The sequence below is a fragment of the Lontra canadensis genome, unplaced genomic scaffold (assembly GCF_010015895.1).
Source record: "Lontra canadensis isolate GAN:19392208 unplaced genomic scaffold, GSC_riverotter_1.0 scaffold30, whole genome shotgun sequence".
NCBI classification, from domain to species: domain Eukaryota; kingdom Metazoa; phylum Chordata; class Mammalia; order Carnivora; family Mustelidae; genus Lontra; species Lontra canadensis.
The window spans coordinates 8,633,993-8,647,602 of NW_022631024.1; the positions used below are offsets into that span (position 1 = coordinate 8,633,993).

General features: G+C 51.0%; 1 protein-coding gene across 2 annotated transcripts in view; it reads right to left on the reverse strand.

Moving 5' to 3' along the window:
• TTLL11 (tubulin tyrosine ligase like 11) overlaps positions 1 to 13,610 on the reverse strand; it is a 219,688-nt gene that overhangs the window by 47,029 nt on the left and 159,049 nt on the right. The window contains exon 7 of one of the 2 annotated variants that reach the window (XM_032865776.1): positions 12,100 to 12,198. The exons of the other annotated variant lie outside the window; for it this stretch is intronic. Coding sequence (XP_032721667.1) covers positions 12,100 to 12,198 — 99 coding nt within the window. The remainder of the gene's footprint in view (positions 1 to 12,099; positions 12,199 to 13,610) is intronic. 2 annotated transcript variants of the gene reach the window in all.

Genomic DNA, 13,610 nt, shown 5'->3' on the forward strand with positions numbered 1-13,610 from the left:
TGCAATATACAGGGAAGTTGAGGCAGACCCTTGCTTGAGGTGAGGCATCAAGTAAGAGGTGGTGGCAAAGGGCAGACAGACCCAGTTCTCCTGACTTCCCGCCCAGAGCCTTTTTAAAAAAAAAAAAAAAAAAAAGGAAGAAACCCAAAACAAAGAACACCACCCCTAAAGTGGAATGCCAGAGTGGCCAAAATTCTGAATCTGAATGAAAAGCTTCAGACTCTCAAGGCCCTTTTGGGGGGCAGGGAGGAGCAGGGAGGGCAGGGAGGAGAATCGTTTTTGCCCAAAGGGCTGAGGAGTCCCTGCTCTAACCCCACCAGGGGTTTGGCCGCTGTCTTTCTACGGAAGATTGGGCCCGTGTTTAGCTTTGCACGGGGACCCGGAGACGGGATCTTCCTTCTGCACCTTGCCTGCACCGGCTGCCGAGGTGCCCCTCATGGGGCAGAGCAGAGCCCTTGGGGCTGCTGGCCGGCCTTGCCTTCCAAACTCCACATACCTCCCTCTCTGTGTAAATGTGCCTTCCCAAATTATCCGTGGGAAAAACACTCACCCTTCAAATCTTGGACTTCATAGCATTTTTCCTAGAAAACTCTCCACAGGCTTTGGAGCTAGAATGAGCCATTCCTTTCTCTAAAAGCTTTCAGACTTTGTACATCGTCATCATCCTCATCCCGAGAGGTACTGGGAACTACATCTCTCTCCGGCCCAAAGCTGAGCCCGCGGTCTGTGTTCTAACATGGGCTCTGGCACACAGGAGGTGCTCAGGACATGCGACAGGGAATACAGATGGGCATTGTTCCCCTGAGTTCTCACAACAATCTAATCAATAACTTGGGTTTACATCCAAGGATGCTGAAGCTTTGAGAGGTTAAGTCAGCTGCTGGGGTGAGGAGGCTGGGACCAGAGTCCTGTGGCCGGGACACTGCCACACCCTCCACTTCCAGTTGCCAGAATACATTCTCCTTTCTCTTTGTGCCTCCCAGTGATGGGAAGATCCTGGTTGTCTTCGGGGAGAACAAAGATTTCCTAGTGGCAACGGCAAGGCACTGTCTATGTGACAATTGTAATCAGGGGTTGTATTAGCCTCTGTTTTACCACCTCCAAAATTAGCGGAAAAGGCCAACTTGAGCTTTCATTGTCTAGTTGTGCTAATGAAGGGATCCTTTTAATTACATACTCAGCGCCTCTCTGCAACACAAAGCATTTTAGTGTTTAAACACAGCTCTGCACCGAAGTACAGGCCTTTGTGAACACAGATGATAAGTGGGGAAACCATGTGGAGAAGTTATCACCGTGATTCTTTTTGGCATTCAGTTTCATCCAAACGGAGTTCATTTTTGGGGGTAATCCTATTCTCTTTTGTATAACGTATGCCTGGTGAACCCTAAACTAGGGATTCTGTAGGCATATCCCAGGCCAAATTTTCTTCCCCCTCAAATTTTGGATGAAATCTGCTCACTTTGTGAATTTCACCTGTCCCTGATTTGCCCTTGAGGGTCCACCCCACCGAGGGGGGCCATACAGCTGTCTGGTCAACCCGCAGTGAGGGTGTTGAACACAAAACTATCTTCACTCAGGGTCCCAGGGGCTTTCTGAGCCTGTTTTCTTGTGTGTCATTCTATATGGGATTTTCGCTAATGTGAGTGAGGCCTTATGGGGCTGATCCCACAGATCTTCCTCGGGCAAGGATGCCATGACTTTGCATTTGTATTTGGTCAGGGGGTAAGGGGATACCGCTTATTGAGCCCCCTCTGGGCCAGGAACTCTCCCATATATCAATTATTGAGGTTAAGCCACAGGAGACCTGAGATGGAGATATTAACATATACTCGGGAACCTGAAGGCCTGGGTTGGAATCCTGGGCTTGTCGCTCCCTAGCTTGGTGACTTTGGAAAAGTCTCTGAACCTGCTCATGCCCTGCTGTCTTTGTCTGTACAATGGGGATAACAGTTCTCCCTACGTCACGGCCCCACTGGAAAACTTAAATGGGCTCATACATACACGCAGAGCATTAAGAATGACAGCTGGTGTGCAGTAAGCACTTGGTTAAGTGTTGGCTGTTTATCCAACGAAGCTAAGCTCAGGTTAAATGACGTCCTCGAGGTCACGTGGCTCCCCGAATCATCTGACTCTGACTCTCAAGACCTCGTTCTTTCCAGGCTTCCACTGAGCTTCAGCCCTGCAGACGGGATTCTGGGCTGGCACGCTGCTAGGACACTGCGATCTGAACCCAGCAGGGTATGGCCTAGAGAAGGTCCCTTGGCGTGCTTGTTGCCCTCCTGACCTCGGTGTGAGCACACTTCTCTGGCCTTTCTTCTTCTACTGCCTCAGACACACTGCTCTTCCTGGGGTTACCAAGTTTCCTCCTTATTGCCCGCGACCTTCTCGGTCTTTCTCCAGTTCAGCTTCTTCATAGTGTCCAACGACGCTTAACCGCTCTTTCTGGAACTCGTATCTCCTGGCTTCCGTGCCTATGCATTCTCCAGGTGTTTTCCCATTCTCTGTTTTTGCTTTTTTGTTTTCCCTCCTAGCGTGGTAGATCGTCCTCTAAGCCTCTGTCCGTGACCTGCTTCCTGCCCTACCCAGTCTCCCTGGACCATCTCATTTACACGTGGAGATGACTCTGAGATGCTCTCACACCCCAGCAGCTTCTGCAGGCCCCCCACGCCTGGATGCACGTGCCCTGCTCCCCCGGCACCAGCGGCCAGGCTCCAATCCTACACACCCCGCAAAAGCCAGCTCTTCAAATGCCAGCCCGCCCACGGGCCTCCCCTCATCCCTCCCACCAGAAAACACGCTTCTGGATTTCCCACAGCACCTCATTTGCACCTCTCTTGTGGAATCTATCATTTTCTAAACTTATATTACGGCCATTTAAGTCTGTGGCTTCTCTCCCCCATAGACTGAGTTTGCTGAAAATAGAATCCATTTTTGTTCTCCTCATAGTACTCTACCTCTAAGAGGTAATGCAAAAAAAAAAGACACACTGACAGATGACTGGGGAAGAAAAGTACTCTGTAAGACAAATAACGAGAGGAAATTTGGTGTGATTCTGCCCGAAGGCAAGAAAATGGGCATGGTGACCTCTGGGCATCATTTTCAGCTTCAGGTTTTAGAGAGTCATTTTTTTTTTTTTTTAGGGAAATAGGGCAACAATAATAATTTCTGGCAATGAGAAGAAGCCATCGTGCTCCACTCCCTCCTAATTGTCCGGTCTTGGGGAATTTGTGTTATCACTCAGCCTCTGTTCCTCTTCTGTCAGCTGGAGCTGGACAACAGAACCTCCCTCCCCCAGGTGTGGAGGGATTAAATGAGAGGCAGGAGTCCTGGCTGCAGCATAAGTAAGTGTGAACAAAATTTCAAAAATCAGTGACTTCCGGTCAGCTGGAGCCCAACCAGGAAGACTTAACTATCTCCTCCTGCCCATAGCACTCTTTCCCTCCAAGAGTTTTGGTCTTAACAGAATTAGATTTTTTTTTTAAATTCAGCTAATAAATTAGGCATATGCATATTAGCAACCAGGTCCAGAGAGAAAGCCTAACTTTTTTCTCTCTGCCATTTGAATTCCCCTAACATAGAGTTGTTGTCAAAATCCATTAAAGTATTAATTTCTCTTGTCACTGCACAATTCCCCAAGCAGACATCCAGACAGTGTGCAGTGCTGCTGCTCACAGAAGTACTAAATGTTCAGTTATCATGGTACATTTCTGAGATGATGCCTCCCTGATGGCTCTGGAGAGATGGCAGAAGTTCAAGTACAAGGTTAAGGCCGGGCGGCAGAATGGCAACAGTTTGGGGACTGCACATCAAGGCAGGCCTTGTGCTGAGCCCCAGCTCTCCACTTAGCCACTGAGCCTTGGGGAAGGTACTTAACCTCTCTGAGTATCAGTTTCTTCATTTGCCAAATGGTGACAATGACACCAGGCACACGGGGTTTGGGGAGAACTGTGTGGAATACGAAGCGTAGAGAACCTTGTAGAATGCCCAGCATATCCCTGGTCCTCAATAGGAGACAGCTTAGATGTCCCAGAGATTTGGAGATGTGCAGATGGGGGTCTCGAGGCCGTCACACCCACTCACCATCCCTTCCCGAGGGACAACTGTGAGGGGCGGTGTTCTTTTTGTGACACCCCGGCACACCGACACTTTCTTCTTTCTCAATGGCTTCTCCAAACGCCCATTCGAATACATTAGTAGCCTCACTTGACCACCACACAAGGCAAGAGGAAAAGGTTTCTGTTCCAATGGGAATGCGGGGGGCACTCTGCGCCCCAAGAAAGAAAACAAGAGAAAGCCAATCATTTAGTTTCCCGACTACCGAGCACAGTGCGGAGTTGAAGTCAGAGCTGGGCTCTTCCTTGGTTGCCACGGCAACGTCGCTGACCTAGCCCGTCCTGCAAACACATGCGAGACCGCACGGGGCACACGGGGCACACGTGGGAGGTGGGGTCCAGGGACGTGGGCGGTGCGGCAGCGCTTCGCTGCGAGAGGTGCTCTCACCTGTTTTTCGGAAACACAAAAACCACTGGCAAAAGTGCAGCCCTTGCCAGGGAACGGGGAAATTCCAGTTGCTATCGTAAAGTTCCTTTGGTGATCGTGAACGGATTTAGAGCCCAGCAGAAAGGCCAGTTCAAACCTGGTGAATGAACAGTTACTGCTTCCTCAGCCGCGACGCAGAGATGGGGGAGAGGGCCGCGCACCTCTCCTGCCGGGTGGGGGCGAGGGGGCGGTCTGCTCAGCGTCCAGGGAAATGTGCCTGATGCCGTGTCTGCCGCCTCGAGCTACCGTGTGGTTCAAACCCCAAATCTATGGAGCAATTTCCCATCCACGATTTATCATCCATGAGCAACAGCCCGGGAAGAAAAAAGCAGAGCACCCATTTTACAGGTGAGAAAATGGAGTGTTGCGACCGTGAATCAAATGAGCCCTGACACTTTCCTGTTCTCTTTTCTCGATTACTCTCTGTCCCCTGAGAGGCTTAATGTGTGATAGCACTTGAATTTGCCAAAAATTCAATTCTTTCCCTCACTCTTAAGCTCAAGGTCACTTTAAAAGTCACCTTCCAAGTCCAACACCTGCCAGTCAAATCCACCCAGATGTCCCTCTTGCAGTCAGATTGAGCGTGATTTGTTCCCCAGCCCCCCACAAGCCTGCTTCTTGCTGTTTCCACCCGTGTTGTTATTGGCAACTCCATCCTCCCAAGTGAGCCAAGCTCGAAACCCTGAAGTCGGCTTTGGCTTCTCACTTGTGCTCACCCAGGTTCCCAGGGACTTAAATACTATCCCTTTTCTACTCAGAGGCTCTGATTCAAATGTTCTGGGGAGTCCTAGGAAGTGGAAGGAGGGAGCACGGTGGTTACCCACAGAGGCTGTGGGGTCAAGGCATCTGGGATCTTGCTCACTCCATGCCTGTAGGCTAAGCACCTTCTGTGGTCTTGTCCTCAGGGCTAGTGAGACTATTATCATTCTTAATATGATTCCCATTTTCCTTATGAGACATAAGTGTGGTGACATAATTTTCCCAAGGTCATCAGGATTGGCTGGATATGAGCCCTTCCGCATAACCAACACGCAAAGCTCTTTCCCACTTAGCTATAGTTTTCTTAAGAGCAGGGCCCCTGGGCCACATTTGTGTGTCACGGCTTCTGAGGGGTGAGGACATGACTAAAGGTCTGAGCTTGGTTCTCCCTCCCATGACAACCCTTTCTCACTGTGTGACCTTGGGGAAACAACCAGAAGATAGCTAGAGGTCTATAGCTGGCCGAGTGGTGGCCCTAAGCCCCAGCACCCGGCAATGTGACTTTATTTGGAAAAGGATCTTTACAGATGCAGTCAAATTAAGGATCTTGAGAGGAGGTTATCCTGGATTTAGAGAAGGCCCTAAATCGAGGGACAGCTATCCTCAGAAGAGAAAGGCAGGGCAAGATCTGACACAGACACACAGAGAAGGGGGTGTAGGAAGAGGAGGCAGAGATCGGGATTGAGAGCACCAGAAGCCACCAGCGCCTGCCGCCGCCACAGGCTGGAAGGAGCAGGGAGGAGTCTCCCCCTGAGCTTTCGGAGGGATCATGGCCTGACTGACATGGCCTGGCCTCAGAGCTGGGCGAGAATGCGTGTCTGCCGCTTGAATCCAAGAGGGAACTTGCTTCTGCGGCCCTAAGAGACCAGCACAAGGTCTCAGTTTCTGAAATGGGTCACCCCGCCAGTTACTGTGAGAGAATGTGACTGGAAACAACTAGAATTGTGAACTGGACACGCGAGGCCCCCAATAAGTGTTTGCTGAACCAAATGAAAATATCCCGAGTCACTACCCTGGAAACTTCTCTCCCGGACACACCTGGCTGACTGGTTCTGCCTAGAGCGTCAGGCTTGTAAGATGCTTAACTTCAGAACCCAGGAGCCAGAAGGAGAAGCCACAGGGACGATCTCCACTGAGCCCAGGTGTGGAGGAAAAATGGGAAGCTGGCAGAGATGTCTGTGTCCTGTGAGGCTGGTAACTGCGTGCTGGCCCGTCTCCAGCTCTGATGAGCCTGTCACGGTGGGTTTCACAAAACATCTGTTTCGGGAACAAGCCTGTGGTTTCAGGCAAGCTCTAGAGATAATAGTATGTTTTTCCTACATACAGCCATGACATGTGCACTGAGGCTGAATATTTCTAAATGTGACCAATTTCTTAAGTGGTGGAAGCCCATCAGACTCTTCAAGAACGTTGATGGCATGTGGGCAACCCCGGCTGTGTCCTGGGCGGCTGTAGACGTGGCTTGTAGGGAAGCACTTTGGGGAGTAGGTGGGAGTGGTGGGCAGTGAGCTCTCAGCAATGGGTCTCTCTAAAGGTTGTCTTAATTCTGCAAGGGAGTGGGTCCCTCGGCTTCATGCATATGGATGCAGCAGTGGTTGAATGGTAACCTGCGATTTTTCTTCCCCACGTTAATGGACTTGGGTTGGCTACTGAGTATTTGACGAGGAAATGCTATGCCAGTGCACATACCAATGATCCCCAGGACGCGAATGCAGCTTTGCTGGATTTGACTCAATTCTGGTCCAAGATAAGCAAGCACGGGTGCGGCATCCCGTGTGAAATGAGCAGACCGTGCCTTGGCATGAGATAGACAGAGCACCAGAAGGCAGACCAGCAATCAGGAAGATGCCAGAACCCTTTCCCAGTCATCCCACAGGTGCTGGGGGAAGGAGGCATGCCCATGAAGCAAACTCCGCCCCATTTTCCGTGGAATTTGATCTGAGGAGAGGGGCTCCCACCCCTTGGGCAGGTAAAGGAAGGCCAGAAGGCACCTCTCCTCACGGGCCATCTCCTCTTGCCCTGGCTGGTGTGCTCCTGGGGAGTCAGGGCAGAAGGGCTTGGGGGTGCCCAGGAAGCCCCAGCCCACACTGGGTGCCTGGAGTGAGCTGTGCCCCATTCCCTTAGCTTGCTGTAGCCTTGGCCTCCAGAACTGACTCTGGGTCTCTGCATTCCAGACTCTGCCCAGCCCCAGCAGCCTCTCCATTCTTACCCTTCTGCAGCTGGAGTCCCAGCACGCCATGGGGCCAAGTCCCTCCTGGCTGACTGCCAAGCCCCCAAGGCCAGGTCTGTAGAGCACAGAAAGCAGTGATCTGGCCACCTTTCCCGGAACACCCTATGCCCTGCAGACTGCTTCCAGAGTGAGACACGGGGCCAAGGAGTCAATGCATTTAGAAAGGAAAGAGCTTTAAGTCATAGAGACTGGTGGTCGTCATTCTGTATGTAGACAAGGACTGAGCTCTGGAGACGGGGAGCGGTTTGTCCAAGGTTTCCTGGCACTCGGGCTTTATAGTTCAGGAAGAATACAGGTTTCCCATCTCCCGGCGCACTTTGCTGGAATAATATCCTTGGCTAATATCAATCAGCTCTGTGCAGACAGTGCCCTATCTGGCTCATGTCTGACTCTCGGGCAGCAGCTTGGGGCCAGGCCCAAGCAGGAGCTCAGGAACTATTATTTAGACTCAGTTGAATGGATCTCCTTTGTAAAACAGATTAGACGCAGACCTGTTCCTGAAGCCAACACAAAGGTGTAATTTCAGGATTCCACAAACACCTCAACTCCCAGAAGGGAGAGGCTGTATCCGCCTACAAAATGGTGTGGAAGTGGGGAAGGATGTTGAATTGACTGGTCACGTTGCTGTGTTAATTTTTTCCTTGTCTAACGATGATCCTGTGTCCTTATGGGAACAGCAGCCCTTTATCGGAGTCCGTGGTGTCCAGGCGCTGCCCTGGGGACCTCGATCCAAGGTCGTATTTAGTCTTGCCCTCACCCCTGCCCGGTAGAACATATCAGGCCTTCTTTGTAAGTGGAAACTGAGGCTCAGGAAGATAAGCGCCTTGCCAAGGTCACACAGCTCATAGAGCAGGAGCGCGGCTTCTAGCTAGGTCTGCGCTGTTTTACCAGTCAGGCATCCTGACATAAGGAGAGCAACACTATGCAAGGAGATAGGATCTCACCGAGGCGAGTGTGTGATCACGTCTCATTCTTTCATCAACTCCAGGAAGTGTCGTCTCCGCCTTCCAGGGGAGGAAAAATAGGTCTAGAGAGGCCAAGTCGCTTACCAGGTGATCCGGGACAGTCTAGAACCAGGGAAGAGCGAGAGGCAAGGGTGCAAGGGGGCCCCGGAGCTGGGCTGGACTGGCTGGTCGCCCGACTTTAGGTAAATGACCTGACACAGATTCTTAAACAGTTTCTTAAAGTACAGGTAACATGAAATGTATCATTCTCACCATTTTTAAGGTACAGTTCAGTGCTATTGAGTACTTTTATACTGTTGTGCGACCACAACCACAATCCACGTTCCTGGACTTACACTCTGCGTGTTACACACTAACTCCCCATTTCCTGCCTCTCTGGCCCCTGGCAACTGCCATGCCACTTCCCGGCTCTATGAAGCTGACACTCTAGAAAGCTCATGTCAGTGGAAGCATACAGTGTTTGTCCTTTTGTGTCTGGCTTATTTCACCCAGCACAATGTCCTCCAAGTTCATCCATGCTATAGCAGGTCTCAGACCTTCTTTTTAAAGGCTGAATAATACTCCACTGGGGGACTGTACCACATCTCATCTGGGCCCTTCTTTCCTCCACGACAGTCACGTGGGCTGCTGCCACCTGCTGGGTGTTGTGAGCAGTGCAGTAGGCAAAATACTTGGAAGCGCATCCATTTCTGTCACAAACCTGACCTTGGGCTTGGTTCCCCAGCTCAGGAAAGAGATATAACACCCACAGTGCCTGAGCCAGAGACGGGAGAGGAGGGTAACTCCCAAACCCCACGAGTAGCCTAGTGTCATTCCTCTGTCACCTTGCAGCACACACTTCTCTCCATTGTCACTGCCGCTCCCCGGATTCCAAGCTGCCACCACCTGTCACTTCAATGGTGGGTCACTTGAATCCCAATAGCCTCATCACCAGTCTCCTTGCTTCCAGCTTCCCCTCCCAACACATCTTCCAGGTCCTAGCCACATGGCAGATCTGACCATGTTACCTCATGCCCCTAAACCTGTCCCCGTGTCTCGCCCTTACTTCCTTCAAGTCCTTGTGGAAATGTCCCCTTTTCTGGCAGGCCTCCCTTGGCCACTCTGCCTAAAGCTAAAGCTGTGACACCCACTTCTCGCCAGCCTACGAGGGCCTGCCTTGTCCCATTCTACCTGCCCCCCAGCACTACCGCCATTTATCAGAGCGTAGATTTTACTCATTTACTTTGTTGCTGCCCATCTCCTGCTCTCTCACACACCACCCCCTCCAATAAAGAATGTCAGGTTCACAAAGGCAGCGATCGGTGATGGCTTTGTTCACAACTGGCTCCTCGTCCTGGTGCACAGTAGGCCCTCACTAAACACTGGCCAGGTGCATGAACACACGAATGACTGACTCCCTTCTGCCTGCAGGGTCATGGCCAGGTCAAGTCCTTTCATGTGCTGGCTGTGTCACCTCCAGCCCTGACCTTCCACAACCCCATGTAAACCCAGGGACCGCCAGACCACAAGGCTCACCAGGTCCTTCCCTTGGATAGTATCCCTGGGCCTTTGCACATGCCGTTGCCTCTGCCTGGAATGTCATTGCCTCCACCTCACCTTCATGACACCCTACTTTTACCTCTTTTTTGAAGACTGTTTCACACTACACAACAATTACCCCTTTACTTGTCTGTAATTATTTCTAAACTGCCAGCTCTGTGAAGGTGGGATAATCTCGCTCACTCTCCAATTCTTGGGGCCACACACTGACACTACGGTTGAGGCACAGAAAATGTCAAGGGAAAAAAGGGAGCCAGGCTCCTGTGTCTCAGCTGCCACTCCTACAGGGTACCCAACCATAGACATGATGTGCAGGACACATAGCTTCTGCCACCGTGCCTGGCACACGGCGGGCATCGCACACCCAACACAGACACGATGGAGGGCTCGCATGCACCTGTGGAGGACCTGCTGTTTCCACTGTTCTCGAAGCCACCAGCTGCCATCCTGCCATCATCTGTCACCTCTGGGGGCCACACTGATTAAGTGTTGGCCCCAGAGAGAATTCCTGTCCTTTCCCATCCTAGCTGTCACATTTTGGCAGCTTGCCTGCCAAGCAGAGGAAACCTCCAAGTCCAGTTTCTTCTCAGAACCAACAGTGTTTATCACCAGCATGTCACGGAATTGAGAACGTCCAGGGATTTCGGGGAGCAGTGGTGCTGGTCTCTCATTTTCCATCTCAGACACGGGTTCAAAGAGGCGGACGGACTTGCTCATGGTCATGCAGCTAGTTAGGGACCTCACTTTCTCTTTCCTTAGAAGACGTTTAATTCTATCTGGTTCACCCTATGGGGCCCTAAGGTGTCTGGTAGGTTCGTCTAAAAGCCTCACTTGGGCTAACTTCTGACCAGTTTTCTCACTATGCCATCAGCAAAGAGAGGCGGACACGTTTCACTTCCGTGGCTTGCTAACTAACAGCATCAAGCAATTACATGCTGCGAAGCTCTCTTTCCAGGGACCTTGTCTGCGATTCAAACAGAAGAAATAGACGAGACTCTTGACCCTCTCACTCTAGACAATTGACCTGCCATCAATAAAGCAATGGCAGTGTCCCACCCCGGCCACAGCCACCGTCCTTGGACGAGCCCCTCCATGGAGAACACCTCTGCCTGCCTGAAAGTGAGCTCCCCTCTGCCGGGGGCACCGCAGTACTGCTGGGGCTCGGGCTGGTATGTGGGGGAAGCAGAGGGAGTGCTGGGGAGTCTGGAGCTCAGGCATTCGCAGAAGCATCAGGGAGGCAACGGAGGGGTAGCCTGGTTGGAAGTGAATCCAGAGCTCCCCCTGACTGAGACGGAGTCATCAGCAGCCACCAGCAGACTCATTCACAACCTCTGGTCCCAGAGGAAATTGTTAAGCCTAATTATTATTATTAGGCATAATGACTAATTAGTAAAAATAGCTACCATTTACCGAGTGCCAACTTATGCCTGGTACTTAATCCATATTCTTTCTTTTCGCCTATTTTACACTTCTTTATTTTCTGTTTTCCTAACTAGAAGGTCAATATATATTCATGGAAAAAAATCTTTAAAGATACCAAAAAGCAGGAAAAGGGAGGAAAGTTCACCCTTTGTCTCACCACTCACCTACAGCCCCTGCTAACATACTGGAGTTTTATTTCCAGGATTTTTTCTGTCTGTCTTTCTGTTTCTCTATCCTCTGTCTGTGCGGATGCACATGGTAGGTGAGATTTAACATAGCTGTGATCACATTGGCCAAAAAATTATTTCTGATGCCCACAATGATCCAGTGATCCTTGGGTACAATCATCTGCACTTTATAGCTCAAGAACCGAAGGCTCAGAGAAGGTCAGTCAGTCGACCAAAGTCACGCAACAGACAAAGGCCTGGACCGGGATTCATATCAAGTCTCTCTGTGGAGAAAAGCTGTCTTCCCTCCCACTCTGCCCTGTTGCGTTAAGGGAGAAGTGTGGATAGTTTTAATGACATCTCTGCTTCTGCAGCCCCATTCCTCTGCCTGTGCCCTCCGGACCACACTCTACTGAGAGTAGCTATAGGTGTAGGAGACGCAGAATCTTCCAGCCATATCGACTCAACTGACCAGTACCTGGCTACGGAAAGCTTTGAAAGCTGAGGCATCGATGAAGACATTCTGTCAGAAACTGGAGGGAATCTGTGTTTTCTGTCCACATAGATATCTGGAAAGCTGAAATCAGAAAGCACAGTGAACTGCCATTTGCAAGCTGTTTCGCGTGAGACAAACACAAGTGACGCTTACAGAACCATGCAGGTGGCTCAGGAGGCCTCCGCCCTGGGCCTGCGAGGCTGGAAAGGGCCGGGACCCTGCAAACACCCCTGTGGGGAGGGAGCAGTGAGGGCCCAGATTCTCCCTTTCCTCAAATGGTTGGAACAAAGCCCTGGGTACCACAACTCTTTAAACTGGCACAGAGCATGATAAGCAAGCGAGATGAACATGTGGTACTTTCTATGTGCCAGCACCAGGTAGAGGGGATGCCAAGTGAGTAAGACAGCGCGCCTGCCTTCCAGAGCTTACATCTGGGGGGCGTCTGGGGGGCTCAGTCATTAAGCGTCTGCCTTCGGCTCAGGTCATGATCCCGGGGTCCTTGGATCAAGTCCCACGTCCCTTCTCCCCTCCTTCTGTCTGCCGCTCCCTTTGCTTGTGCTTGCTCACTCCCTCTCTCTCTCAAATAAATAATCTTAAAAAAATAAAAAAGAGCTTACATCTGGGGCAGGGAGACCCTTATGAAAAGAGAGCTCCGTTGCGATGCAGTAAGCACCGAGACAAGGTGACAGAAACCCTTTTTGTTAAAAAAAAAAAACAAAAAACCACCAGCTCAGATCCCTACAATCTCTAAGATGGGAGGAGTCATGGCCGAGAAGAAACGCTGTGGGACGAAGGGCAGGAAGAAAGTGGTGAAAAGCCGTTTTTCAGTGTTGTGTTCACCGACATCCAACAGCAACGGCACAGGACGGGGTAATCTATCTTATCTGTATCTTATCTGTCGTAAACTTAGGAACAGAGTAAGTTGCCTCACGATGCTCCCTTGATATTTTTAGGCTCTTTCTCCCTCGCAGTTTGAACAAGATGTCTGGAATGTATTTTGCTTTGTTGCGGATAACATTCACCTTGAGCCTTTTTTTCTGCGTGCACGCATACATGCGTGTTTCTGTGCGTGTGTGCACGCGTGTGCATGTGTGTGTGCACGTGTGTTCCATCTGAAGGTTCAATCACCTCTCACCTAATCACCAGGAGTTGCTCAATCTACAGGATGCTGTGAAAATGAACTGCTTGGAATGTACTACCTTCCGGTAGGGGCTCAGATACAGAGGTATTTCCTCACATCCCGCCCCCCCACCCTCGCTAGCGTGAGGGGCCTCAGCCCTGCTTCCTGATTCCTGGTGGAGGAACTGCCCCATCAGCCCCCCTCACTCAGGGACCTGCTCTCCTCGGGACACACGTGGGGTGGGAGGCCAGTTCTGAATATGTGCCGCCCCTCAGCTCCCCAACTCACTCACCCTCTTCTGTGCTGCCTAGCCCTTCTCCCCCCACCCCTTCCTTTTCCACTGCCCAACTCCCAGACCCATTTTTTTCTAATT